The 26,431-nt window shown below is 53.4% G+C and overlaps 9 protein-coding genes across 9 annotated transcripts; 2 read left to right on the top strand and 7 right to left on the bottom strand.

Annotated features, from left to right (window-relative positions):
• Positions 1–508: 508 nt before the first annotated feature.
• On the bottom strand, positions 509–10,235 carry BDW74DRAFT_170549 (uncharacterized protein; the record flags this gene model as incomplete). Its single annotated transcript, XM_073727185.1, has 12 exons — positions 509–950; positions 1,000–1,806; positions 1,855–2,180; positions 3,051–4,631; positions 4,684–5,511; positions 6,458–6,650; positions 7,294–8,688; positions 8,728–8,836; positions 8,867–8,954; positions 8,991–9,296; positions 9,333–9,421; positions 9,455–10,235. 12 exons carry the CDS (start codon positions 10,233–10,235, stop codon positions 509–511), a joined length of 6,945 nt encoding a protein of 2,314 aa, XP_073579494.1.
• A 1,355-nt stretch (positions 10,236–11,590) lies between these two features.
• On the bottom strand, positions 11,591–13,197 carry BDW74DRAFT_170548 (uncharacterized protein; the record flags this gene model as incomplete). The annotated part of the gene is made up of 9 exons (XM_073727184.1): positions 11,591–11,732; positions 11,763–12,109; positions 12,292–12,479; positions 12,531–12,612; positions 12,705–12,763; positions 12,795–12,831; positions 12,894–12,941; positions 13,001–13,111; positions 13,150–13,197. 9 exons carry the CDS (start codon positions 13,195–13,197, stop codon positions 11,591–11,593), a joined length of 1,062 nt encoding a protein of 353 aa, XP_073579493.1.
• Positions 13,198–13,616: 419 nt separating this feature from the next.
• BDW74DRAFT_160995 (ribulose-phosphate 3-epimerase RPE1) lies at positions 13,617–14,828 on the top strand. Its single transcript, XM_073725726.1, has 3 exons — positions 13,617–13,989; positions 14,064–14,315; positions 14,391–14,828. The coding sequence occupies exons 1-3, from the start codon at positions 13,747–13,749 to the stop codon at positions 14,652–14,654; spliced, it is 759 nt and encodes a 252-aa protein (XP_073579492.1). The 5' UTR covers positions 13,617–13,746; the 3' UTR covers positions 14,655–14,828.
• BDW74DRAFT_160994 (uncharacterized protein) lies at positions 14,813–16,118 on the bottom strand. The gene is made up of 2 exons (XM_073725725.1): positions 15,787–16,118; positions 14,813–15,711 (listed from the first exon to the last, which is right to left on the bottom strand). The coding sequence occupies exons 1-2, from the start codon at positions 16,000–16,002 to the stop codon at positions 15,040–15,042; spliced, it is 888 nt and encodes a 295-aa protein (XP_073579491.1). The 5' UTR covers positions 16,003–16,118; the 3' UTR covers positions 14,813–15,039.
• A 582-nt stretch (positions 16,119–16,700) lies between these two features.
• BDW74DRAFT_170545 (glycoside hydrolase family 3 protein) lies at positions 16,701–19,454 on the bottom strand (the record flags this gene model as incomplete). Its single annotated transcript, XM_073727183.1, has 5 exons — positions 16,701–18,681; positions 18,729–18,900; positions 18,947–19,018; positions 19,064–19,268; positions 19,320–19,454. 5 exons carry the CDS (start codon positions 19,452–19,454, stop codon positions 16,701–16,703), a joined length of 2,565 nt encoding a protein of 854 aa, XP_073579490.1.
• Positions 19,455–19,774: 320 nt separating this feature from the next.
• Positions 19,775–21,810, top strand: BDW74DRAFT_160988 (uncharacterized protein). Its single transcript, XM_073725724.1, has 4 exons — positions 19,775–20,166; positions 20,217–20,396; positions 20,449–20,977; positions 21,032–21,810. The coding sequence occupies exons 1-4, from the start codon at positions 19,920–19,922 to the stop codon at positions 21,606–21,608; spliced, it is 1,533 nt and encodes a 510-aa protein (XP_073579489.1). The 5' UTR covers positions 19,775–19,919; the 3' UTR covers positions 21,609–21,810.
• Positions 21,811–22,317: 507 nt separating this feature from the next.
• On the bottom strand, positions 22,318–23,674 carry BDW74DRAFT_89689 (uncharacterized protein). Its single transcript, XM_073734023.1, has 2 exons — positions 23,657–23,674; positions 22,318–23,556 (listed from the first exon to the last, which is right to left on the bottom strand). The coding sequence occupies exon 2, from the start codon at positions 23,446–23,448 to the stop codon at positions 22,423–22,425; it is 1,026 nt and encodes a 341-aa protein (XP_073579488.1). The 5' UTR covers positions 23,449–23,556; positions 23,657–23,674; the 3' UTR covers positions 22,318–22,422.
• Positions 23,675–23,800: 126 nt separating this feature from the next.
• On the bottom strand, positions 23,801–24,446 carry BDW74DRAFT_182345 (uncharacterized protein; the record flags this gene model as incomplete). Its single annotated transcript, XM_073730236.1, has 2 exons — positions 23,801–24,111; positions 24,350–24,446. The coding sequence occupies 2 exons, from the start codon at positions 24,444–24,446 to the stop codon at positions 23,801–23,803; spliced, it is 408 nt and encodes a 135-aa protein (XP_073579487.1).
• Positions 24,447–24,570: 124 nt separating this feature from the next.
• On the bottom strand, positions 24,571–25,550 carry BDW74DRAFT_182344 (serine hydrolase domain-containing protein; the record flags this gene model as incomplete). The annotated part of the gene is made up of 2 exons (XM_073730235.1): positions 24,571–25,454; positions 25,529–25,550. The coding sequence occupies 2 exons, from the start codon at positions 25,548–25,550 to the stop codon at positions 24,571–24,573; spliced, it is 906 nt and encodes a 301-aa protein (XP_073579486.1).
• Positions 25,551–26,431: the final 881 nt, after the last annotated feature.

Here is a 26,431-nt window from a genome sequence, read left to right as displayed (position 1 = left end):
GAATAGATCGTACGATATGCTGCAGCCCGCTATGTCCGGTAGCCACTCGAGCGAAACCTCTTCGATTTGGTAGTCAGCAGCCCATTCATGGTGGTCTTGTCCGGTTCATGAGGACGTTTGTGAGTCTATACTTGGTGAGAGTTCCGATAAATTTAGATATAAGCAGGGGAGACAACGGAGCGAGGAAACGAAAGCTGAGAGGTCAGGTACTTAGATTCTGATTTGAACCGGGAGCAAGCAATCGCTTCTTCATCTACAGCACCCTTCGGCAGGTGCCTTCCTCGGCTTGCCGAAGTCTGCCGATCCCTTCCGAGTACACTACTCATTTAACTACGGAGGAAACACCAGCATAGTCTGAAGTCTGTACAAGTGAATTCGTAAAGCTACATACATGTCATCACGGGCAAGCATAAATGCAAATCGCCAGCCAACGATACAATCAAGGTATTTTCCTCCCAAAGTCCGTTCCTCTCAATCCAACGCGATGAACTCCGCATGCAATCATGCACTAAACAACCGTCCTCCGCTTAACACCAACCTCGAGACCCAATGGCTTCCTCAAGAAACCCTCACGGGTCTCCATAGGCCCCTTCTGCTGCAACTCCCAGTCGAACATGCGGAAGACAGTGGAGCAGATAACGAGGAGTTCCATCTCGGCGACGTTACGGCCAACGCAGGCACGAGGGCCAGTGCTGAAGGGGATGAAGGCGGCCTTCTGGCGGGCAGTGAGGCGGGCGGGATCCCAGCGCTCGGGGACGAAGTCGTCGGCGTCGGGGCCCCAGATCTCCTTGCTGTGGTGGATGGTGTAGGTAGGCACAGAGAGGACGTCGCCGGGCTTGAAGATGTGGCCGCTGATTTCGACGGGGGGGTTACCTTCGGGAATCTCGCGGGGGAGACCCATGGCCGAGGTGCTGTGGATGCGCATGGTTTCCCAGATGACCCATTGGAGGCTAGTTAACGGTTAGCGAGGTTCATGATTGAAGAAAGCGGTAGACTTACTAAGGAATGTCCTTGACCATGGCGTGGGTGGGAACTTCGATGTCCTTAGGAATGGCTTCGTCGAGGACCTGGTGGAGCTTGTCGATAACACCGGGGGTGATAAGGCAGTAGTAGAGGATGGCGCAGGAGGTATTGGAGGTAGTGTCGGAACCGGCAATCAGCTGGGTCAGGGCTTCAGCGGTAAGCTCAGCGCGGCCGAGCTTGTTGCCGTTGGCATCCTTTCCTTCCATGAGACGAGCGAGAAGATCGACACGGGTGTTGTTGGCCATAACATCGGGCTTGAGACGCTCGTTGACACAGGCGATAGCGATACCAGCGAGGTTCTCGACGGCCTCGAGACCATCACGGAAGAAGCGGTCGGGCAGGTACTTGGCGAAGGGCTTGAGGGCAGGGTAGCATCCAAGAGTAGCAGAGACTTCACCGCGGCGGTTCAGAACCTCAACAGCCTGGACGTACTGGGGAGGAGCGTCGGGGGTCTTGCGCATCTCAGCAATGTCTTGGCCCTTGTCGAGCATGCCAAAGGGAGCACCGAAAGCGAGATCACCAATAATGTCAAAGGCGACAAAGTTGAACCAGTTCAGGGCATCAACAGTGGCGTAGCCGTTCTTGGGGTTGCGCTGGAGCTCGGAGGTGCGAGTCAACTGCTTGACCAGGTTCTCGATGTTGTGGTGGATGTACTGCTCGAACTGGCCAATCGACTTGGCAGAGAAGGTGTGGGAGACAGTCTTGCGCTTGCGAGTGTGCTCGGCACGATCGCGGGTGTTGAACAGACCGCGGCGGATAGAGACGAACGCATCGTAGAAGTCACTACACTATTAGCAATGCCCAACTGCTGAATTGGGTTGAGTGACATACGCCTTGAGGAAACCGTTTCCATGTCCATAGATAGCCTGGATAGCCGCGTCATCGGCAATCGAGACCTGACGAGGAGCAATGCGCACGAGCTTGCCGTACTTCTTGTGGGCGTTGTCGACAGAGATGAAACGGTGACCAAGACGGGTCTGAAGAAGCAGCCAGAAGTTTGACCAAGCAGCGAAGCCTGGTGCGGGGATGTCGCTCAGACGCCATGTCTGAAGGTACGGGAGGACATAGTAGGCGGCCAGCAGACCCAAGAGGGCATACGCAATCCTCTCGGGGGTGATATGTTCAGGTGTAAGGAAGTCGGTGATCATGATGGCGAACTATCTGTAGGCCAAAGTCAGCAGCTGCAATGGAGATCGCAAGACAAGATCGGAGAAAAAGAAATGAGGAACAATATCCTTGCAGGGCACTAACCGGTCACTAACCGTTGGCGGTTGGCGGTGGTTGACGTGGAGGTGGGGAATCAAGTAAAGCAGTCAAGAGTAGAATGAGAAGAAGAGAAAGTGTTATGATCAAGTAAATAGAGGACGTCGCTTAGTCCATGGCGCGCTGGAGTCAAGCGAAGAGTAACAGAAGGCATTCTGAACTCGTATTTATGATGGTTGATCGACGAGGGCATCCCCGAGGCAAAGGCAGAGGCCCGGAAGACGAGGACGGGAGTCTGGGGTTGTGCTCTCAGTGAGCGCCAGCCGATTCGCATCCCCGACTCTCGCCCCGCTCTTCCTCTCTTCGGTTAGCACGGAGCCTGGCCCCATGCGACTCAATTGCATTGCAATCCTTCGACAATGATTTGCGAACCATACTGTTTGTGAGCAAGGGCAAGCGAATAAGGCGAGCAGCCAAGGCTCACTATCCCCAGATCAATCCAGGAAGCAGTGATCGTTTCCCCGCTAGGAGGGAAACGATGGAGTTGAAGATGGGCTCCGTTCCGTCCATCCGTGCCTCACTGCCTCTTCGGTCATCGCTTTACCGATCCCGTGATTGGAGGTCAGTGGCCAGTGACCCATTCCAGCCTGAGGCAGTCAGGCACCATTCGGGATTTACCCGAACACCGGCAGTGATTCTACGCCAGAACAAAGTTACAGAGATAGAGTTCAGATCCATATGGTTCAAGATCATGATCATTATCATTCCATCATGCTATGAAAGGCATCATACAAAGTGCAAGTCTACCAATCATCACCCTCCACTTTATACAAGCCGCTCTTCCTCTTCTCAGCCTCCCACTTCTCGAACCACCCCTTCATCCGTTCCCTGCTCTTCTGATTTCCCACATTAACCGTAGGTATGATCCTCCCTATTCTCAGCGCACAGCAGAACATAGTCAACTCCCGAAACGAGCTGTGCTCGCTATACGGGACGCCAAAGCACGCGCTTTCCCGCGTACTACCGCGCTGCGGTGTAAGGTCTCGCACGGTGAATGGGGTTTTCCAATGTGCCGAGTGGAGTACCGTGGACACGGGCGGGTTCTCGAGTGTCCGACCGGCAGGCGGTCGGTATGTCCAGCCCGTTGGTCGAAAGCCGACAACGCGAGTAAAGTGTGGTTTCATGGAGTCGAGGTAGTCGCAGAGGGTTTCTGCCCGAATCTCAAAGAGAGTCTGCATATGGACTTGTGCCTCGAGGGGGTCTTCCGTGAGTAAAGAAGAGAGCTCTGGATCTTCCAGGCAGGCGCAGACGCGTTGTTTGGCCGGTGTTGCGTAGATTTTGCTCTTTAGGGCTCGGGCTATAGCGAGACATATCCGTTCCTTGCCGATACTGTAGGTCCCAATAACGACAAGTAATCGGCCTTGAGGGCCGGACTGCGTCGAAGGTTTGACTGCGGCAGCGGCGGATGAGAGAAATTGGCTGATAGGATTTTTCGCTATCGTCTTTGGGTTTGCAATTTGAAACGGCATGTGACCAAGACTATCATACTGACCTTGGTCAATGCGCGAACACAGCTCGGCACAAGCAATGACGACATCCAACTGCCTCGGAAAAGCATACTTTGGACTGAGGTAGGTGGTATCAAGATAACAAGAATCGATTCGCTGCTGCCAACTCTTGCCCGTTTGCGGGTCAACGACATCAGGCCGCAGAAGAGCATGCTGTACATGCTGGGGAGATGCTCGAAAGTCGCCACAGTGCAAAACTCTTTGAATACGAGTAGAAGTCCCAGAATTCGTCGCCTTCTCAAACAGAAAGATGGCACTGCCAGGGCAGTGGTTAGCCTCAATCATGGTTACCTGCACTCCGCCTGTTCCAGGCACCTCAGTCTTTGTTTCAAAATCCAGGTCCACTACCCACTTTGGATCGACCCTAAGTTGTTGACGAACGAGATTTGCTGTCGCTCTGCTGCAGTATATTGGACCGTGACGCCAGGACTTCGAGAGGCCTATGTAGTGATCGCTGTGGAAATGACTGAGAAAGTAGGCATTGCACGATTCGACTGCTCCATAGCGGAAAGCATCCACTGATATAGAGAATCCCGGAATGATCTTATAGAATGGACAGGTCCGTTGATAAGCCGGCTTGCCCCTAGCGGCAACATTGCTTGCTGCTGCTTCTGCCCACGCCGCGTCTTCGGCATTACCAGCCATGATTTTAGAGAACGCAGTCCCAGCTTTTGATGTTTCAGACTGAGTAGGGTCCCGTTGCGCTGGCTTCGCGACAGCAGCTCGGTCTGCAAGCGAGGACTTCTGCTCAGGTGTGCTAGCGCTTGGACTTTGTTTCTTCGTGGAAATCAAGCTCGGCTTCCCATCCAGACAATCATTGACATGCGCCATGGCATTCTGTTTGGAATCCTTCAGCTTCTTTCCTGCCTACCTGAGGAGAGCAACTTACTGTTGTACTAAAGCCTTCCAAAATCCCCTGACATACGGGACAGGTAGGCTTCTCATCCTCATCGGCATCAATAGTATTCGCAATCGTGTCAAATGCATCAAATCCAGAGGTCTCCTCGTCGATCGCTTCGTCTCCCTCAACACCTAAGAATCCTTCTTCTTCGACTCCGTCTTCTTCTATATCGTCAAAATCCGCGTATTCATCATCTTGCATGTGGCTCGTGGCTTCTCTTACCAGCGGTGGTACGTCGGCGGCGAAATCGCGCTTCTTTCCCATTTGTTCTTCGTCCGATGGTGTCTCAGGCTCTTTTGCATCTGTTTCCGCCGGCACGCCGTTCGCTTCTCCGTCTCTATATTCCTTGAAAGCCTCAAATCCTTCATCCTCGCTATCCGACTCATCAATAAAAGGCCCGCTAACTTTCTTAACCTTCGGTGTCGGCTCTTTCTCAGATCCAGCAGTTGGCGACGCAGAATCGACCTTCCGCCGTTTTACCGCAGAGCCGTTCTCGTTATACCTCTCCGCTCCATCTTGCCCAGCATCATCAGCATCCTTCTTGGCCTCTTCCTCTCCCCAGATATTCGGCGACCTTGACCTCTCCCTTCCTTGCTCGACAGTCTTCCCAGTACTCAACGACGCATTGCGGCCCTTCTTATCCTCGAGAAACAGCCCCTCATCGCCACCATTGGCTTCGCCATCCGCCGAGCTCCCTTCCCTCTTCAGCAGCCGCGGCCGCGGACCTGTGACCCTGCTACCGGGTCGTTCGCCCTGCGTCGTAAACTGGGTAATGCGGGCCTGCTTCGACGTTGATTGCGGCGGCCCGTCTGCTTTCTGAAAGAAGTTGAGGAGCGTGTTGTTTCGCTTTACGGAATTGGGTTTGTTTTTCGCGACGGAGGGTTTGGATGGTGTGGAGGTTCGTCTGTTGTTTGACGGAGCGGGCATCGTGGGTGGACTAGGTGAGAGAGATGTAGAATTGTGGGGAGGTAAGGTACGTAGGTCGATTTCGGGTGGTTGAAATCAGACTTGGTGTTGAGATTGGTTCACCAAATGTGTATCGTAAAAGCGTCACGAGGTATGCGCAGTCATTATTCGTTGAGTATAATGAAAATGCAAAGTAAGGATTATGGCAAATGAGTGGTACGCTAGAAACGAGGGACGATGTCGCGCTGAGCAAGAGCTGGGTGGCGAGCATCCCGGAGGCGCGGTGAGCCTCGATTTTCGCGACACGAAGTCACGTGCCTAAGCCAACTACGAAATAGGAAAGATGAAGCAAGCTCGGGCTCCAGGGCTACGAAGGGTTAACTGGCAAATGTTCCCGTATAATCCGCTATCTCGGCATAAAAATGGTCGTGGATATAAAGATTTCGTCCCGCGTATCAATGTGTAAGCTGCCAAAGGACGTAGATAATTTCGACCGAGCAGCGATATGCCTTCTCGAGTCCGCTCCAGTATTTCCGACCGGCAGCTTTGCCTCCAGTCCGGCCATTGTCCATGGGGTCGTGGCCCTTCTTCCATAAATTGTGTATCTCCCGGTGGGTAGACGAAGCAGCGACATTGCATCACATCGTAAAGCGCGTTCATTAGGTACCTCCAATCTCCCGTCATCCCATTTCACTTCGCCTTCCCCGCCTGATTCGCAGCCTCTGTAGATCTGTTAGCACATGCCTATCTGGCCCACGCTCTCAATCGAATCCATTGTGGGCGGAGGCGGGCGCCTACCTCTCCTCGTCGCATCCTCCAGCAGTCCGACATCAACCTCCGACCTTGGGAGCACCACATAGCGCACGACGCTACCACGGATAAACATGTTTTTGACGCTCGACAGATGCGGGTACTTGTCCAGATCGAGGACGTCGATGTCGTCGAGCTTGATGTTCAGGTACTGGTCGACGGACTTGAGCGTCCCACGGATGCGGATGTCGTTCTTCAGCTCTATCGTCACGACTTGGTTTGTGAGGGTTTTGAAGAAGCTAAACGCACGAAGAGATTAGCGCGGGAAGATTAAAGTAGACGGATTGGAGAGGCTTACCTGAAAAACAGCATTTTGGCGATTGGGAGGGCTGTATAGCTTGGTTTCGCTTTTGAGCGTTGCGGCCGAGGCGGAGGTGCGATGAGGACGCCGGGCGGGATGGGTGGCTTCACGTGACTGAGCGGGACAGTAGATGAATGGCCACAACGTAGTCTTTGGGAGCTGGATGGGTATCTCTCGATATCAGAGGCTTTAGATCGGATTTATTGTATTGGTGTTTGATCAATGGTTGAGCTTGTCTGAGGCCAGATCCTACGCAGTTGCAGCTACGGGTGGAGGCGCGACTCAAGATACATATTTTGTGGTAGAGGATTTCGAACAGATAGGGTTTCATTCAAGTTTCCTACACTAAGTTTCCTATAACTATCATTGGTATCAAATTTCATCCCATCGTACTCCCAATCCCGTCTTCACTCATCAAGAACGCTCAACAAACCAACCCAGGAAACATTAGTAGATCAGATCAAAGTGAGTGCTCGCCGCCAGGACGATAGGTCGCCATGAACAAAACGGCCACCAGGGCCCAACATTAAACAAGTAAAGAGTGGAAAGATGCAAAGTGCAAGTCCAGGACAAATCACAACCAGCCACTTGCCTCATCCCCATTGCCCCGCTTCTTCAACGGCTTCATAGCCCAGCCCGACAGGCAAGTCCAACCAGACCCGTTCTTCCGCCCCTCATCGAACACGCTCCCAATTCCCTCCAGCAACTTGCCTTTATCCCGCCCCATCTCAACCTGCAGCTTCAGCAGCCACTGCTCCCAGATCCATCCACCAAGCAAGCCCGTGATGGACGCCATATCCGCCGTACTCCCCAAAGGTCCTTGAACCGGCTCGTAGTCCTCGATCAGACTCTTCACCCGCGGGTCAGGAGTCTCTCGCAGGACTTGAGGCTTCTGCGGTTCCGTTCCCATGGGTAGGTACATCCAGCCTCGCTTGATGCCAACGAAGCCCTGCTTGCGGAGACGACCGAGGAATTGCTTGGTGGGGACGGGGTCATAGCCGCGGATCTTAAGGCTGAAGGAGAACTCGATGGATGTCGCGGAAGCATATGGCCCAGCGCGGGCGATCTCGGCGTCCATCACCAGGTACTCCAGGTATCCGCCGGGCTTCAGGCAGCGACGGCATTCCTGTAAACAGAGATCGTACTCGTCTTGGCTTTCTCCGGCCGGGCGTTCCGTCTTCAGGAATGCGGGCAAGGAGCGAGCCGAGATCACGTCGAACTTGTTGTCTGGGAATGGAAGCTTCCAAAGCTGGGATACTTGGATGTGGTGGTGGTTTGGAGGGCCTTTGATCGCTTGGTTGACCTGCTGGTGCTCGGTGTACACGGTGTACACCTTGACGTTGGGATAATCGTGCGCGAGATGCCAGGCCCACTCGGCTGTAGCGTGGCCACCGAGATCGAGGACCCGGATCTGGCGGCGCTTGGGTGTCTTCTGGGCGGCTGTGTTCATGGTGCGTTTTGAGAGGCGCTTCCGTGCTGGACTCGCGATGAGACTGCCACCGTGGAGATAACGCAAAGCTTCCATGGCCCACATTGGCTGGCTGATCTGGGAAAGCACAAGTTGTTCCTTCTCGACCATGGAAAACTGAGCCTTTTGCTGCAGAATCCCGGGGAGGACGGAGTTGCGAGGAGCTTTCGCGAACGGGCCAGTGTAGGCTGGTCGCTGAGGAATAACGAGCTCGTAGTTACCAAGCAGGCACTTGTTGTGAAGACCGGACAGGCCAAGACGAGAAGACTGCATGGCATCGAAGCGAGTACTGCGATGAACGAAGGTGTCTCCACGTTTAGCCTGGTCAAGGAGGAAGCGGAAGCCGCGCCAGTAGATCGAATCCTTGCTGGCCTCAGCAGCAGGAAGAGAACTAGGCGGTTCCGGGAACGTTTCGACCACACGGGCAGACGATTTGCGTTCAAGGGCTTTAGCGGCCTGCTGGACACTATCGTCGACCTCGTCAGCTGGCTCCTCCTCGTCGGCAAGGCTGTTGACCGGATTTGTTTCGCTAAGCGCCGCAAGATACGAGGCCTGCGCCGCCAGCCAAACGCTAGTCCTGTCCAAGCTCGACAATGCCTTTTTCTGGAGCTCCTCCGCGTAGTTCTCGTCCTGCTCGTCGGGATCGTATGTGGTGACTGGCCTTGAGATCTCATGCACTCTTTCACTGACAGGGCTAATGGTATCCTCCGTTGGTGGGTACGCGGGACTCTCGGGGATCTTGATCGCAGTCGGAGGTGCGTAGATCGCTGTCAGCTGCTCGTCATTCGACCTCTCCGGGAAGTCAATAACTTGCTCGACAACTTCTCCTTCACCTCGAGGGAACGGCAGGTTATAGAATCGCTCGGCAGTAGCAGACGTGGGAACATTGTTCAGCTTCGGGATTGACCAGGTATGACGAGCTCGAGGGGCCAGCGAGTTGAAAAATCCTCCAGGTGACGGTATATCTAGCCTTGTGAAGCTGTAATCTGACATCTCAGACACCGGTGTCTCATCTTCAAGCCGCCGTGGACCTGACGAAGCCGCAATCTGCCACATTTCCTCATTCGCTTCGGAAGTCTCCGACCATGGTTCCGGCGTCCCTTCCAGAGGAATGAACTGCAACGTCGCCAGAGCACCTTCAGGCAGAGCAACCCCTGGGTCCGAAGGTGTATCCTCGCGAGTGAGTTCAGGTGGAAAATAGCCGGCTTGCGGTGTAGTCTGACCAGGTATCTGCGGGAATTCTCCAATGAAGCGGCGCCAGTCGTCGTCGGCACTCTCGATAGGAACCTCGATGTTGGGTATCTCTTCAGTCTCTGACGTGGCGATATCCGGGTGTGAGTCGTCTAGATCGGGAATAACATGGATCTCGCGCGAGTTCCAGTCGGTGTCTGGGAGAGAGCGTAACGACGGAGTGGATGGGGTGCTGAGATTAGACACCTGGTCTGATGACACACTACCATCCAACGACGGGGTCGCGTGCATTGCTGGTACGGTACGTGAAAGCAGCGACAGAGCGGCTGGGGAAACGGGGATTCGTTGAGGAGGAGTGGGCGGAACGGGCGAGCTCTTGGGAGCGCCATGGAGCGAAGGCCATAGATTCGACGAAGGTATAGAGAGAGCCGGTAAGCGTCTTCGTGAACTCGGAGACGTCACCGAGCCGGTCCTCGTTGTCGGCGTCGTCAAACTGGTTGGCCGCGTACTCGTATATGACATGCACTCGTCGCTGAAGTCCGACTCATCGTCCGTCGCATCATAGAGCTCATCAAGGTTCTTCATCTGATTCTGCCAATCCACATCCGAACACGACGAGACCGACCCAGCGGACAGGGGCGACAGGAACCTCCGTGTTTGCCTCACCCACGGTAACGAAAGCCCAGCGGTCCTCAACTTCAACTGCGGCGGTGGACTCCTCGGTCCATTGTCTGTCGGACTAGGTCCCGTCTTGTCTGCGTATTGTGTCTCGCGCGCGTCCTCGATTATAGTATTAAGCCTCGTACCCCGGACCTGCCGGGAGGGCGGACATCTGGCAGTTGCAGGACGACTCGGCTCAGCCATCATCGTGCCTCGTAATCTGCTAGACGGATTAAGTATGGTAGGTGAGCGAACGTAGCAAACAGTACTTCTAGGGGTATCTCAAGTCATGAACCCGATCAACAGGTTTCCAAATAATAACGAAGGACGGCCTCGCTGCCAGAGCTAAGGACACGACAGAGAACAAACCAAAGAAGCACACAAGCAAACAAAGGGCAAGCAAGCAACTCCACAAGAGAGGGAAAAGGAACAAGACAGTAGCGCAAGGCTGTGATAAATAGATCTCAGCGCGGGGAGAGGGCAAATCCAGCGAAGGCGCCTTCATCCGTGCAGAACCTAATGCAGAACTGCGCACGTCGGGCCATGGAATCCTGATCCATGTGTCTTGGAGGGGCGACCATTGGCTGTGAGGCAGCAGGCGCTTCGAACAGGAGGGTCTTGCTGGACGCTGAGAGGCAGGTTGGCAGAGTCAAAAAGCAGCCAGGGAGACCGTCACACCAATCAAGGCAAACTGATCATTCTTGTCTCTGCAATGAACCGCCCACCAGAGTTGTTGTCCCAATCACTTTAAATTGGCGTTGCTGATTGGCGTGATGGGCGAACTGCAAGCGCCGAGGGGAACTATCTTTAGAACCGCGGAGGGGACAAAATGGAGAAGTTAGGCTCAATTAGCGGGGGTGGAGTGGCTTGGACAACGTGACCACTGTGATCTTGACCAACTAGCGAAAGATGCTAATTATGGAGGATTCTGCGCAGTCAGAAGAAAATAGGGAGATAAGATTCAAAGACGGCTGGGCCAATTACAGACAATCGCGGAGATGAACAATGAAGATTTTGTCACTTGATCACATGGTAATTTGACTACAACTGCTTCGAATACATACCCGTGCATTAATCCTTGAGCTAAGAGCTTGATTATTGAGCCTAAATGTCGAGGTTGCAACGTCGGGCCACAAATAACTAACACTATATTATAATGTAGGAAACAAACGAGCTCAATGGCCTTTGGAAAGCAGGAAGTAGATTTAGATTAGGGACTCGAGCGCTCCGCAACCCAGAGAACTAATGTTTCTTGGGTCTTCCGCAGCGTTTCTCGGTCTTCATTTTTCCTTTGCGTCTCATATCTTCATGCGAGGACAGTTTTATTCGCTATTTCGCGACGATTTCAGGCTTGCACGGAGTTAGCTTGATGAGCGCAGTCAATATTCGGAAACTGGATCCCTCACGATATTTTCTTTTCTTTATTTGCTCGTTAACGTTTTTTTCTGGTTCGGACGAGAGTTCCGGAAAGCCCATGAGAGGACCATCGGCATGCCTCAATCTTCCATGAAGGTTGGATTCACTGATGCGGCGCCCATTGCGAATTCATTGGAGGTAGGTCATTCAGTCGGCTCAACCCACTCAGCCACGTTGAGATCCTTTGCGTGCGAACCTCGAGAAAATCGGCAGCTGTCGCCTTCGCAGCCATCTTTCTGGTAGTGGTGGCTGAAATAACATTTTAATGATCGACAATTACCTTTCCTAGAACACGGTCGTTGGCGCAGTATATACTGCAGCACATGGAGGGACTCCGCATCAATGAAGTCGTGGTCAAAGATACAGCTCTCGTTGTTGCAATTGCCGCCGAGGTGGTAATTATTGCGTGGACGTCGTAGCTCGGCACGTTTCCCATACGTGACACAGCTTTCATGCGATGGCGGAAATACGTACTCGTCGAGACGATCACCGAGCCTGTTCACTGCGATACTATGCAGTGAATTGGTATTCTGGCAGGGAAGAGGCCCGGTATAGTTTATATCTCCATTATCAGACTCTGTCGAACATGACGAGCTGACTTCTTCTGTCATTGTTGGGTCCTCGTGGACCCACTTGCATTCATTTTCGTATCGGCATTTGCCCTGTAACACCGTCAAACGTTAGAGAACGGATATAGAGAGAAGCAGAGCGCGGTACCTTCTGGTAGAAAGTGCAGATTTACCGACGGAGTGTTAGTCGGAGCCGTAGACAGGGGGGTAGAAAGTGGGGTAGAGGGAATAGAAGATGAGGTATGGCTTCCACTAAGTCGTGTTGACATAAACACGTCGGGAAGTTCGCATATAGCGAAGTCGAGCTGATTGAATTCGTGATGGAAAGAAGCGGCCTTGCTCAACGTGATGCGGTCGGCATTGCCGCGGTAGGGTGCCAATAAGGACAAATAACCCGTATCATGGCAGCCAGCGAAGAAAATATGCTTGCATTGGTTGTTCTCGACAAACAAGCGGGACATCTCTGCGAATAATCAGCGGTTTGGTAGACAAGACATTCCAGCAAGGCACATACCTCGGATCTTATAATCAGCGCCCTCCTTCTTGTCTCCGGCATCGACGTAATCAAACAGGTCCTGGGCGCGTGTAAACTCGAACTAAATGTTGAAAAAGCGCGGGGTTCGTTCTCGATAACAGCATAACGAGCCAAAGCTTTCGACAAGCCAAAGGTATTAGAGTATACGCGCACCATAACCCGACACTGGTCCGCGACACTACCGAGTAGTTCCTGAGCGAGTTCTCTTATGGCTTCGTTTAAATAGCTGGGCCGCCCTCAAACCGCCTTGAGCTCCAGACTTGATGAGAGACTCCTTAAACTATCCGAGTGTAAGACGGAATACTCCCTAGGGGAACACCACCACGTCTGGAATCAGCCTACCAGATAGCCATCTCCGTCAACGAGCATGAGCACGAAGGGGTTACGGTCCTGGGAAACAAACATTAGCAGAGGAGGGAACGTGTTATTCTCAGGGTCTCAGAACATACCTGGGATCTAGCCAGCTTCTTGTACCTCTCACGGCCGTCCTTCTCCTCCTCATAGTCGCTCTTGAGAGCGCTGTAACTTTCAAGGAGGCACCCAAACTGGGCGAGTAGGTGCTTCACCCCATACTCATGTCTCCATTAGTTTTTGACACGGCCTTCAGGTTGTCGCTCAACGATTGGATCTCTGCGTCCCCAAGCATGCTCGTTGCTGATCAATGCTCGATGAAAGATGTGGGTCTCAACAGCAGTCAGGAAGCAGAAGTCCCGACGCCCGATAACACAGCATGCATAGCATGAAAGAGGCCATCTAGAGGTTGAAAAAAATATATGCCTGGGTTGTATTTAAGTCTACCATTCAAAGAGAACAAAGAGAAGAGAGAATGAAGAGAAAATGAAAAGATTTTGTCTGGCAAGTGATGGTGCTGGAGGAGGGCTTAGAGGGGATCAACACAAGATACCTTAGATAGAAGGCGGTGGGTCGAAAGTGAGGCCAAGGCCAAGATACAGCCCCGCCATATCCACGTGCAGTGATTGGCCCTAGCCCTTATCAGGCAAGCTCCCTTCCTAATCCGGCTCTCCGGAGTGACGTCGCCGATCAAGTTTAGAAAAGTCGGTGATATCGATAGCCGGTCACTGGCGGGACAACCTGCTCCGTAAATAATTATCAAACCACCAACTCAACTCCACATTTTGTCCCCTTTGATCCCGTATTCTCAGTTTAATTGTACACTACGATATACAACGGCACCATGTCACCCCCTGCAATCATCGCCCCCTCCATCCTGAGCGCGGACTTCGCAACCCTCGGATCGGAATGCTCAACCAAGATCTCCGAGGGCGCCGACTGGCTGCACGTCGACATCATGGACGGCCACTTCGTGCCAAACATCACATTCGGCGCGCCGGTCGTCACGAAGATCCGCTCGCATGTCGCTCGCCCGACCGAGGCGCACGGGAAGGGGACGTTCGATTGCCATATGATGATTGCGGAGGTACGGTTTTCACCCATCCACTTCTGCCCCAGTACGCTCTTCCCAGTGCTAACTGGTATCACGTGTGTGTGCAGCCCCAGAAATGGGTGAAGGACTTCAAAGACGCCGGGTGCGACCTGTACTGCTTCCACTACGAGGCAGCGGTGTCCTCTACTGCGGCCAAGGAACCCGCGGACTACGAGACGACGCGCAAGACGAGTCCGAAGGAGTTGATCCGGTATATTCATGAGATGGGCATGCAGGCGGGTATTGCGATTAAGCCGGATACGCCGGTCGATGTGCTCTGGGATATTCTTGCTGCGGAGGATGAGAAGGAGAAGCCGGATGTGAGTTGCATACGTTTATTATTGAGGCGTTTTCCGTCCGTATGGAGGAGATGCTGACTGTTCTGCGTTCACTAGATGGTTCTCGTCATGACTGTGTACCCCGGGTTCGGCGGACAGAAGTTCATGGCCTCGGAACTTCCCAAGGTCAAGGCGTTGCGCGAGAAGTACCCTGATCTGAACATCGAGGTAGATGGCGGATTGGGTCTTGGAACGATCGACCAGGCTGCCGAGGCTGGTGCCAACGTCATTGTCGCTGGATCCGCCGTCTTCGGCGCCGAGAACCCTGGCGATGTTATTCAGAAGCTGCGCGAGGCGGTTAACAAGCAAAGAAAGGAGTGACTACTACGTATTGAACTGAGCGGAAGCAGATTATAAAGTTGTAATTAAATATTTGAAGCGCCGATACATTATGGATAAATGACCGAGAAGTTTTGGCTATCAAAAATTCTCCTGCAACTTGCTACTAATTCAGGTGGTACTACAGAACTGGAATGAGATGTGCGGAAGTATTTGTTCCTGAAATGCAATGCTAACTTGATTGTACACTGATCAACAGAATAAATCGATCACTGAAACCCGAACAGACCCGAAAATGCGTCACCGTGGTATCCGTACATAGTAAAACAAACATGCAATGCCGAGTCATACAACATCCATTAATCATCACAGGTCGAGAATAGTACAAGAGCTGAGGCCGTTAGAGAACGTAAGTGGTGCCAGCGAGCTACCCCTCCAACGCATCTTCGAGCGTTGCCTCCGCGGGAAGCTTGGCCTTTTGCTCGCGCAAAGACTCCAGGGCAGGATTATGAGCACCCGAGATCGACTTCCGCAGCTCCTTGGCCATCTTCTCAGCCTCCTCCTTTGACTCAGCAGCGATGTTTGAGTTACGATGATGGTTGATCAGCCCTAAAGCTTCAGCGTTATCAGCATGGAAGTTGGCAGACGACTCTGCAGCACATTCGGGCACCAAAGGCGGCCGTTTTGAACCAGACTCTGCGATTTCAGGAGCGACCGACGTGCGACGTACACTTTGTTGGCCACTTCCTTCCTTGGGACCTGCGGCGGAGGGGGCGGAGATCTGGGGTTCGGTGGCTGCTGGTGCTGGCGCTGGTGCAGTAGGTTCCTTGGCCTTGGCTGCGGCCTCCGCGCCGGCTTGACGGAGTGCCTTGGTGACGGAATCGTCCACCTGAGCCTCCTTATCACGAGGGTCCTGGATCTTGATTGTGCTTGCCTTGGGGGCTGGGGCGTCGGTCTTGGGGGTGGAAGCGGATGTTGTGGTAGATGGGGTGTGAGGGAGAGGAGTGTCTGTGGCGGGGAGATCGTCAAAGGGTTCGACGCCGTTGATTTGCATCTTCAGCTCGCCGAACTCGTTCCATTCTTCAATTTGCTCGAGGTCCTGAGTTGTGTCAGCTATGTTCATGTAGGGAGACTCAACCCCGCTTCGTCATAGAAGCGAAGGTCAAGAACATACGCCGACAACGGTCCCGTATTTCACCAATCCTGGGAGCTTCTTTCCCTTGGAACGACGTCCCCAAAGTTTCCTCGCGGCCTCGTCGGTAGCCACATCAATTGCACGAAAGGGGATCTTGTTGGCTTTGAGAATGGTCTCCAGACGCGAAGTAGCAGTGATGATGTGAGACGATCCCGCGGTCAGGGAGGTGTAGAGATAGAGCGTGGGGTCGGACATTTTTGTGAGTATTTGCGATAGTCCAGTATGTAGTGTGTGGAGAGAGCAAATGGAGGATGCAGGTAGCAAACTAGCAGCGCAAGCGTAGAAAAGCAACAACGGTCTGGGATCGTGCCTGTCTCCGCTGCCACTGACCCTTATGACGTGGCCACCAGATCACGTGGTGATAGTCCACTCTGCAGCAGTCGGGCCTTATCGATGTCATCGCCAACTGCAAGAGCACGTCGATCATTTGTGCAGTGTGGTTGCCACTGCCTCAACGCTCTCTAACATCCCACCCATTGACTTTGCGCTCAGGGATCATTCCACTGGAATGCGGCGCCAACCTTAACGCCCCTGCCATCACCGGCTATCCATGATTTGAGGACCATGTTTCGGCGCTCGAATTAAAGATTGAAACCGTCAAGGCTGACTTCCACCCAAGGTCACTCAAAACTCAGGCTCAACTAAGGTCGAACTGTGGAGAACAATGAAGTAATTTGCCACAGCCTCCAGGGCTCCCCAGACTCCATCCAGCCTTACGCCATTTCGCCGAGCTTTCTCCGCACTGCGTGTGGAAAGCTTTCCTATTGCTGGATTTATGTTCCGGCAGTGTATACGGAATAAGCTACGTGGACAGAAAATGTTGGCCTACTGCAGCGATACCGAGTCCGCCTCTGTTTCGCTACTCTATGAATTACCAGCCTTCCGAGCAAGCATCAAAGCCCAATCCAATTGAACCCCTGTCGGATCTGAAACCGGGCAAACTGACAAACATCCTCCGCGGAAAGACCGACAGAGAGCGAATATATTCCTTCATTTACCTGCCAGTGCTTTTCATCTGCGTTGTAATAGCTCACGGCATACTTGTCCAGCGACGTGACAACCACTTTCTCCTCACCAGGTGCCAGGACGACCTTCTTGAACTCCTTCAGCTCTTTTATGGGTCTCTTTCGACTGGCGTGGGTTGGTTGCGGGATGGAAATGTAGTACTGCAAGACCACTGCGCCGGATCTCGTGCCGCCATTCTTTACAGAAAGTGTGACCTCAAGCAATCCATTTGGAATTCCATCAACGAGGGCCGGAGAATCCTTCGGATTCCCGAGGTGCAGGCTAGCGACCTCAAAATCAATTTCGTACCCTAATCCGAACCCGAATGGGAACAAGGGTTTTGGCGTGTCCGCTCGGTCATAATGCTTATAGCCCACATCCAGACCCTCCTCATACCTAACGATTCTGGTCTCGTCGCAGGGAAAGTTCCCGAAGGAGGGATTATCTTCGTCCCTGGCCGGCCAGGAGAATGGAAGTCTTCCGGCTGGATTCGCTGCGCCAGAAACAACAAGGGCAAGGGAGTGTCCGGTTTCTTGCCCAGGGAACCACCCTTGGATTAGCGCTGGGACTTTGTCGACGAAGGGTGTTAAGTCAACAGGGCTACCGCTAAAATTGACAACAATCGTGTTAGGGTTTGCGGATGCTACCGCAAGAATCTGGTCGTACTGGGACTGGGCGAGGGCGAAGTCTGTGCGATCGAAGCCCTCGGATTCAATTTCGGGTGTTGTGCCAATGCAGACAATGGCGTGGGAGGCTTTCTTTGCAGCAAGGTGCGCCGCCTCAACGCGGGCAGGGATGTTGATTTCCTCATGGAAGCGCAACGTCGAGCCCTGGAACATGCGGCCGTTTAGACGGGGGCTGTTGAGGATGTCCGGATCCGTATTCCAGGATTCCAGGGTGAGTGTGTAGAACTGGCCCGCTTCCATGGGGTGCGTGAAGCGGCGCTCAAGCTGCGACTTGAAGAAGTAGAAGGACTCTGGTTTGAGGTCTGTCTCTTGGGGCCTGGTGAAAACCTTTTCGCCGTTGATATAGCAGATTGCGGGCCCGGTCGAAATGACAGAAAGGATATGCTGCCCCGTTGTTGTAGGGCGTATACCAAACGTCATCCTGGTGCAGTACTCAGCACTGAGGTAAGAGGGCCATCTCTCCTTGATCATGTACTCGGGCAGGGGTTTTGTCTCTGCATGCCTGAGGTTCTTCCCAATCATGTGCCCGCTGAACCATTCCAGCGACACTGGCTCTGGGTCTTGAGTCTTTGTGTCTGCTCGATAGATGATTGATGTGTCTGCATGAGGCAAGGCGCCAAAGACTGGAACCCCTGGGCTTTCCATGACGCTGAATCCTGCCTCCTTCAGGCCCTGGATCGGACTGACGGCGCGCAGTGAGTCGACTCGCGCACTTCCACCTCCACCCAGAGCAGCATTCGAACCGTGATGTCCGATGACTGCAACAGTAGAACCCTTCGGTAGTGGAAGCACGTTGCCCTCATTCTTGAGCAAAACCATTCCCTCGGCCCCTGCAGCCTGAATGAATTGGTCTCGCTCGGGGTTCTGCAGCGCCACCTCAGGCGTTTCATCAGGGTCTTCGAAGCGACCGAGCCGCTTCGCGAGTTCCAGGACCCTCGTTGCGGAGGCATCAATTGTGTCCTCTGATACTTCACCTTTATCAATGGCTTTCAGCAGCTTATCGCCGCGCCACTTCGTCGGACCAGGCATCTCAATGTCAACTCCTGCATTGATGCTTTCGAACGTAGAATAAACGCCCATCCAGTCAGAGACCACGACGCCGTCAAAGCCCCATTCGCCTCGGGCTACGCCGTTGACTAGTCGCGAAGAATCAGCGACGTACGTTCCGTTCACTCGGTTGTAACTGCAACTTGTCAGACGCAGCAAATTATGAGATGCGAGGGTTCTTACCTTGTCATGAGACACCATGGCTTCGACCACTTCATCAGCAGTTGGAAGGGGAGCATGTAGATTTCTCTGAGGGTCTGCTCATCTATCTCTGCTGATAAGACCGTCCGGCTGTTCTCAGTCTCATTGGCGACAAAATGCTTTGGTGTGGCCGCGATGCCCTGCGACTGGCACCCTGCAATCCTCAGCTCGGTTGACTTGCCGGAAGAAGAATATCTCACCGTTAATAAAAGCCGCCGACAATATTCCTAGTACGACTGGGTCCTCAGAGTACGTTTCGTAATTCCGACCCCCTTGCCTTGGTTAGCAAAGATAACATCGGGCTTGGTCGGACTAACCCCGTGGAGACCGGATAACATTCAACGTAGGGGCAAGCAGTACATTCGCAGTCTTCGTCTTTGCCTCCTTTGCGATCTCCTGTCCAATGCGGAAGAGAAGGTCGCGGTTGAAGGACGCCCCAAGACTCGAGCCACACGGAAAACAAGCCGCCTTGATCCCGCTCACATAGCTCTCGCCCCGAGCGCCGTTCGGACCGTCCGTGGTCTACATCTCAAGTCAGCGTGGCTCAGATGTTGATTGCCGGGTTCACCAGACCTTGATATGCGGAACGAAAACATCGTCCCGTCGAATGACCGGCGTCCGCCACCAGTCGACCGCTGCTAGTAGAGACACTTTCTCTTCTAGCGTTAACTTATCAAGGAGACTCCGAATGTCGTGAGGGGCGCTCATTATGACTTGATAACTGGGGAATAGTCGAGTCGTGCAATCTCAAGAGGGGTAGACGCACCAGTTATATCTCCTATCGGTGGGTCTGTTGAGATGGGCTACGTACTCCCCTCTGCCCAGACAACGTCCAAGCACACCATCGGAAACTACCCGGACGTGGCCCGAGTTCGAGTTGGAGAAGGGAGATCAGCCTGCTGGACAAACTGCCATTGGTTGAGCGCCGAGGATGCGGCCCGGCCTCGGCGGCAAGCCCCCATCATTCGTTGTAGTATCTACATTGCGAGATACCGAGGAGTGTGATGGAATGGGATTTCCTCCGCATCTTTCCCTGTTTCTTCCCCAACGTCCGGGGGTATGAAGGAATTACCGAGGGTTGCACCGTGTGATGTATAAAGACTGCCTCAATGCCCATTGATTCTTGTGGTGTTTCGCCCTGAAGCTGTTTTCTAGACTTTGTTGGTCCTCGCAATGGCTGAAACAAAACCTGAGTCCGAGAAAAAGGTTGAATACATTGCGTTCAAGGAAGATGTGGGGATCTCCGATATTGATGCCCGCCTGCAAGAGCTGGCCCAGGCCGCTCCTCCCTTTTACAGGAATCGGAACCTACTCAACCTCTACCTGCGCATCGTGCCCGGCTGCTTGGTTCCGGCCATTACCCTGGGCTTTGACAGCGCCATGATGAATGGCTTGCAAGCCGTTGAGACATGGATTAGTTGTATGTTCTTGTCCACCCGATATGAATGAGGCGCGCTAACCGGTATACAGATTTCAATAACCCATCCGGCGCTCTGCTGGGCTTGATGACTTCAATCATCGCCGTTGGTGCCATCTGTGCTACCCCTGTTATCAGCCTTCTTGGTGATCGGTTTGGCCGACGCTGGGGTATCTGGTTCGGCTCAGCAGTCATGGCTGTTGGAGGTATTCTTCAAGGCGCCTCTGTGCACAGTACGCCGTCCGCGAACATCATGCCCCCTGCATCACTAATGGCCATGTCCAGTCTCCATGTTTCTTATCTCCCGTTTTTTTCTCGGATTCGGCCTAGTCTTTGCCAACACCTATGCACCCATTTTGATCGGAGAACTCGCCCATCCAAAAGATCGTCAAGTCGCCACATCTTTATACCAAACATCATGGTACCTCGGAGCTGTACTTGCTGCCTGGATCACGTTTGGAACATTTGACATGTCGAATGAGTGGGCTTGGCGCATCCCATCGCTCCTGCAGGCAGTCCCCGCCCTCGTGAACATGGTCGGGATGTTCCTTCTCCCAGAGTCGCCGCGTTGGTTGATCGCCAACTCCCGCGCGGATGAGGCAAAGGCAATTCTAGTCAAATACCATGCTGACGGGCGAGAGGGAGATGTCATGGTAGAGCTGGAATTTACTGAGATGAAGCGCGTCATTGAGACGGACATGGTCACAAAGACCCCGTGGAAAGCGCTGATTGCAACGCCAGGGAATCGTCGTAGGCTGTTGCTTTTGATTATGCTTGGTTGCTTCTCGCAGTGGTCGGGGAACGGTCTTGTATCGTAAGTCTCCTCTTACCGTGTTCCGTGTTTCCCTACGACTAACATAGATCGTAGGTACTATCTCGTCCGTGTCCTCGAAACCGTTGGGATTGCCAGCCGCTCCAATCAAAGTATAATAAACGGCTCGCTCATGATATGGAACTGGATCTGCGCAACTGGCTCTGCTCTTCTAACCGCTAGACTGCGCCGACGCACGCAGTTTCTCATCTCCACAGCCGGCATGCTCACCATCTTTACAGCGCAAACACTCTGCGCGGGCCTGTTCAACGAACATGACAATACAGCGGCTGGCAACGCGGTCATCGCGATGCTATTCCTATTCTACACATTCTACAACCTCGCCTACAATGCACTGCTATACTCGTACCCGGTTGAAGTGCTGCCATACCCCATCCGCGCCAAGGGGTTCGCCATCCTCATGTTTTGCGGCAAGGCATCAAATTTCGTCAATGTCCTGGTGAATCCGATAGGCCTTGAAGCGATTGGATGGAATTACTATCTTGTTTACGTAGGTTGGCTGGTTGTTGAGACGGTTTGCGTCTTTTTCTTCTTTGTTGAAACCAAGGGGCCCAGCTTGGAAGCTATTGCGGAGCGATTTGATAAGCCCAAGCTAGAGACTGAACGGGAGTAGGATACGCAGTGTAGCGTTATGCGTCTTCTGCCCCGGTGATATCAACCGGATTCAGTCGCCGATTCGTACGGCCATGGCTCCTACTAGTGCTGCCATAGGCAGATCTTTATGATTTGAGGGCCATAGGGGTGTAGATTTCGGCAAAAACAACCAGATAGCCTCGGCTAGAGACATTGAATAAGAAAGGGTAGTTCGAGTCGGGTGGTGTGCACTATCTAGCTATTGATACTGAATATGCGTGGACGGAGAAAAGTCCCGGTCTTCAGGGACATGACATCACGGAATCACCTTACCCCCTCACATTCCCGGCTTCCTCTTCAGCACCGTATCACAATCAACATACACGATGAGGAAGTACGATGACGAAGACTGCGACCCCTGTCTAACCCGCGTCGTGTGCGGGATGCTGATGAGCCATGGCTGCCACACGAGGTCGAGAAAGAAAGGGCAGACTGGCGGGAGCTGCGAGAGCAGAACCCGTCCCAGCCGACCATTATTCCAGCGTACGAGTCCGAAGCCGTGGATTTCAAGAACGACGAGTGGAATTTCTGGACCATGTATTACCGAGCAAGTATGTCAGCGCAGCGCCGCCACCTGCACCTAGATCAGCTACATTGTTACCTATGCTAACGATCCTTTGGTGATAATAGCTGGTCATCGAGGACCCCGGAAGAAAGACGCTCTCCATATCCGGCATAAACCATACCAAACTTGAATACTGGGAGGAGGTCGACGGCCCTGCAATCAACGACCCCGACAAAGCCTGCATCTACTTCGTGCCACGGCGCTCTGGCAGGGCGCCGTGCAGATTCACCTACTTCCACCCCGTGGACATGCAGCGGATCTGGTAAGCGCGAATCTGCGCGCGTTCGTGGACGCCGTTTCGGCTTTCTGGAACAAGTCCGCGATTGAACACCACTGGCAGACGGATGTTAATTGCGAGCCGGGACTGCCGGAGCTGGACCCCGAGTGCTGGTACGAGCCGGACTCCGTGGAGCTGCGGATGAAGCAACTGTTCGATAAAGATGGGTGTCCGCGCAAGGGCAAGGGCAAGCCCAAGCCCAAGCCCAAGTACATTCCGGTGGGTGATATCCATCAGCCCAGGAGCCCGTTTCGGATCGCGGGTATCGACTGTCTCATCGACAGGGTGACGCTGGGCCAGGACCCAGACCAGGTTGTTCAAATTAGGGGTGGTAGCAGCGCACCGATTTGCCGCCTCCCAAATGATATTGCCCTCCTCATTATAGATACCATCAACACCACGCAACAGTTCTGCCGGGCCGGTGTCAGAGACACGCGGAACACACTCCAGGCCATCGGGTGGGTGCTGCTGAGGTTGTACTGGGTTGCACGTTGCAACCCGAAGCTTGTGTATGAGGTGCAGGACCTCCTTGACTCGGGCAAAGAAGTGGACTGGGCGGCACTGTGTCTGGGGTTGGAGGAGTCGCGTCTTCACCCGGACTGGTACTGCAATAGTGGGCTGAACCATCGGCGGGCGACGTTGGGGTTCTTGGCGGAGATCAAGGAGGAATTCGCAGAGAGGATCGAAGGCATGAAGGATTAAAATCAGACCATGGTTATATGGCGTATAAATTCCATCTTGAATTGGATCTTCGGTCACGGCCCATACCTGCGGTATGCAACAAACCCTCAGCACCTTTATGGGGGCAGACGTGGATTCACCGACTTTCACAGGTATGGCTGGTGCGGCTTTTTGAAATGAAGCATACTCAGACAGAGGAGAATGTATTGGCTTGTTTTGAGCGGCCTCTCGGCCAATCCGCTGTGCCAGCCGGGGGAGTATCACCTGGTTGATAATGCCAACAAGGTGCAGTATCATCTGCGCTATATTCTTACTCACCGTTGTATGTGGAGTTGTTTGGGATGAGTGTTAGGAGGGATTCCGGGCGAGGATCAGGGTGTTCAGAATTGAGCGAAATATCCTAGCCTGCATTGCGCCTTAGTGACGGCTACGAGCTACTGGTGCATTACCTGGAATTGACACCGTTTCCGCACGCTCAACTTAAGCAAGGCTTATCGTCACGTACCGTAGGGCATCCTCTGAAGAAGGAAGCCGAGTTTAGACCGACCATGGCCATGGTCAGCTCAACGACCAGCCGGTGCCTTCACATCAATAGATAGCAAAGATTCCGCGCATTTGAAACCCAATTCAAACAGAAATCTCACTCTGTCTACAACGCAGACAGAGGAATCTGAGCACCATAGCCACCCTGACCAGGGTCGTGTCTATCATCACCTCTGTCCGACTGCTTCTTCCGGAACACCTCTGGCTCAATGCCCGCCTCATGGCCCCAGCGCAGCGCAACAATCTCCCCATCTTCCTCCACAAACTCAAACATATACAGACCCTCTAACGCAACAGCAAACCGAGCCCTCTTGACACACTCATCTCGATCCATAAGCCACGAGAACGTTGTGTGCCGGTAGTGCGTCAGCGGCCACGACCGGTGCCCCCGGAGACCCTGGGGCGCAAGACGCAGGTCTTAATCATCTGCGCCGACAAGGTAGATCTCGATACAGAAGTTCCCGATCGAGTTGAAGTACTTCCCAACGTACCGAGATAAGGAACCAGGGTCTGTCCTGGAAATTGGATTGTGCTCGAGTTTCTCCTTCATCCTAGAATATTTGGAGACCGTGGCACTGGCGCAGGCACGACAAAGCGCGGCATAGTCCGCGGGCGCGGACGTATCCAGGAGAGCCTCGAGGAGAACCTGGCTTACCAAACCGCTGCGTCGTTGAGGCCATCGAGTTTGTCAGCACGACGACTGCACTATCTGTGCTGAGGCAGAGGATTAAGGAAGTCGTGTATCTCGCCATGCTTCCTTGGTAGTAGAGGACTTCTGTTCCTGCGGCATCCTTTCCAACTAGGGGACATTTTGTTGACCAGCGACGGGGTTGCGCCGACTGCGCCGAGGGAGCTGGGGAGGGTCGTTGTCATGAATCACATGGCCATTTTTTCGGGATAAGAGAACGTAAGTTGGCATCTGCCTTGCATGATTGTTAGAAGGTTCTTGATGGGTAGATCTTTTGCGGAGCCGCGGCCTAAACGGCGTTGGTCTGTAAGGCCAGTGAGGAGGGCTTTTTTCCAGGTTAGGACGTCATTCACCGTGCTGCGCAGGCCCATTGCTGAGGACATGATGCTGGCCTTGGTAATCTGGGGATAGGGGATAGGGTGTGAAGAGCCGTCGTCTAACGCGAGATAGGGCTTAGCGAGGTTGTCTATGTTTTTCTTGTTGTCGGCCCAGAAAGTTGTTCGAGTTAGGCCGAGAGGATCAAGCAGTCTGCTCTTAACGGTATCGGCCCAGCTTTCGCCCGTAACGAATTCGACGACTTCGCCAGCGAGGGCAAAGTTCCAGTTACTGGGTGCAGCGGCTGACCGGAAGGGCTGCACAGAGCGGAGGGAGTTCACCATCGGGACGATCTGGTCTTTCTTAAGTAAGAGCTCATTGTCATCCGCGAACCAATACTGATTCGACCTCGCAATACCCGTCTGCCGCGTGAGGAAGTCCGTGATAGTCGCATCTTTGACTTCATCGTCGCGTTGGAATCCCGGCAGTACAGAATGTACGGGCTCATCCCAAGACCGTTTGCCCCCGTCAACTAAGATGCCGATAAGACATGCGGTAAATGCCTTCGTCAGCGACGCAACTCCATAGACCGCGTCCGAGTCTGGTTTGAGCTGCGCTTCGACATCTCGGTAGCCATGGCTGTCGCGAAAGACCACAGATCCATGGTGCAAAACGCCGAGGGAGAGTCCTGACGTTCCTGAGGATATACAGATATCTTGGATGGTTGGGCTGAGAAGACGGAGGAACTCGAGGGTGCCTTTTCTTTTGCTTGTGCGCAAGCGTCAGTTGGTCAGCGCGAGGCCGACTCTCCAAGGATACCACTAGACAAACCTGGGGCCTCTGCAGAGTGCATATGGTAGGGACTAATACAAGCAACTCGTATAAGATATTATCTTATCACCCTGTGGCAAGGAAGTTGGCGTCTGAGAGAGAGGGAGGCTCAAATCAGTCAGAGAGAGTTATCATCAACGAAAGCATGGCACCTGCAGTCCGTGAGGCTGTTAGGCAGCCTTGTTACGGTAGGTACCCACACTCAGTGGAAGTTGTCACGCGGGGTTGGACACGGGCCTCTTCCTGCCGGTTGGCTGACCAGCAGAGACCAAAGGCCATCTACCTAGGTAGGCCATGGGCAAATGCAGATCTTGCAAGCGACGGGTTGAGAATCTCAGAGGTTGCCTTGGCTCTACCTATCACGTCCTCGAAAACGAACCTTATGCGCCAGGCACCCGGATTATTGAAATCCTGATATAGGTCCAACGAGATATAAACCAGCTAGATCAGGCCTTGCCCATGTCTGCTTGAGTTTCTTTCGTCCATGTCCATTTTCTTAAATCCCCCAGAACATATCATAACTTACCTTAGCTTCTACCTCCAGCCTTTAAATTGCCTTCAGCCTCCACCTGCAGAAATGCCTGCCAGTGCAACTCAGCTTACCCGTCAATGGGCGGCCAGAGTCCGCCAAAGTACGCTCTCCATTAACCAAAATGGAGGCGGACGTGACACCTCCAGGATCAAGGGCAGCCAGCCGTCCTAGCGATGATGGGGCGGCAGCCTGACTTACTCTAGGTGTTCGGTTAGTTTCCATTTATCGCCAAGTGCTTACAAAGATCGCGCGTTAATGATTTTGCAGGAAATATGCTATGCCAATTATGACCTGAGTCTGCGCTGAGAAGAGAGTGGCCGGAGTTATATAAAAGAAGAGGGGGGGGGGGGGGGGGGGGGGGGGGGGGGGGG

The sequence above is a fragment of the Aspergillus multicolor genome, assembly GCF_047715735.1.
Source record: "Aspergillus multicolor strain CBS 133.54 unplaced genomic scaffold BDW74scaffold_35, whole genome shotgun sequence".
Lineage (NCBI taxonomy): Eukaryota > Fungi > Ascomycota > Eurotiomycetes > Eurotiales > Aspergillaceae > Aspergillus > Aspergillus multicolor.
Note: the sequence above shows the minus strand (reverse complement) of the source record. Positions and strands in the feature narration are given on the sequence as shown.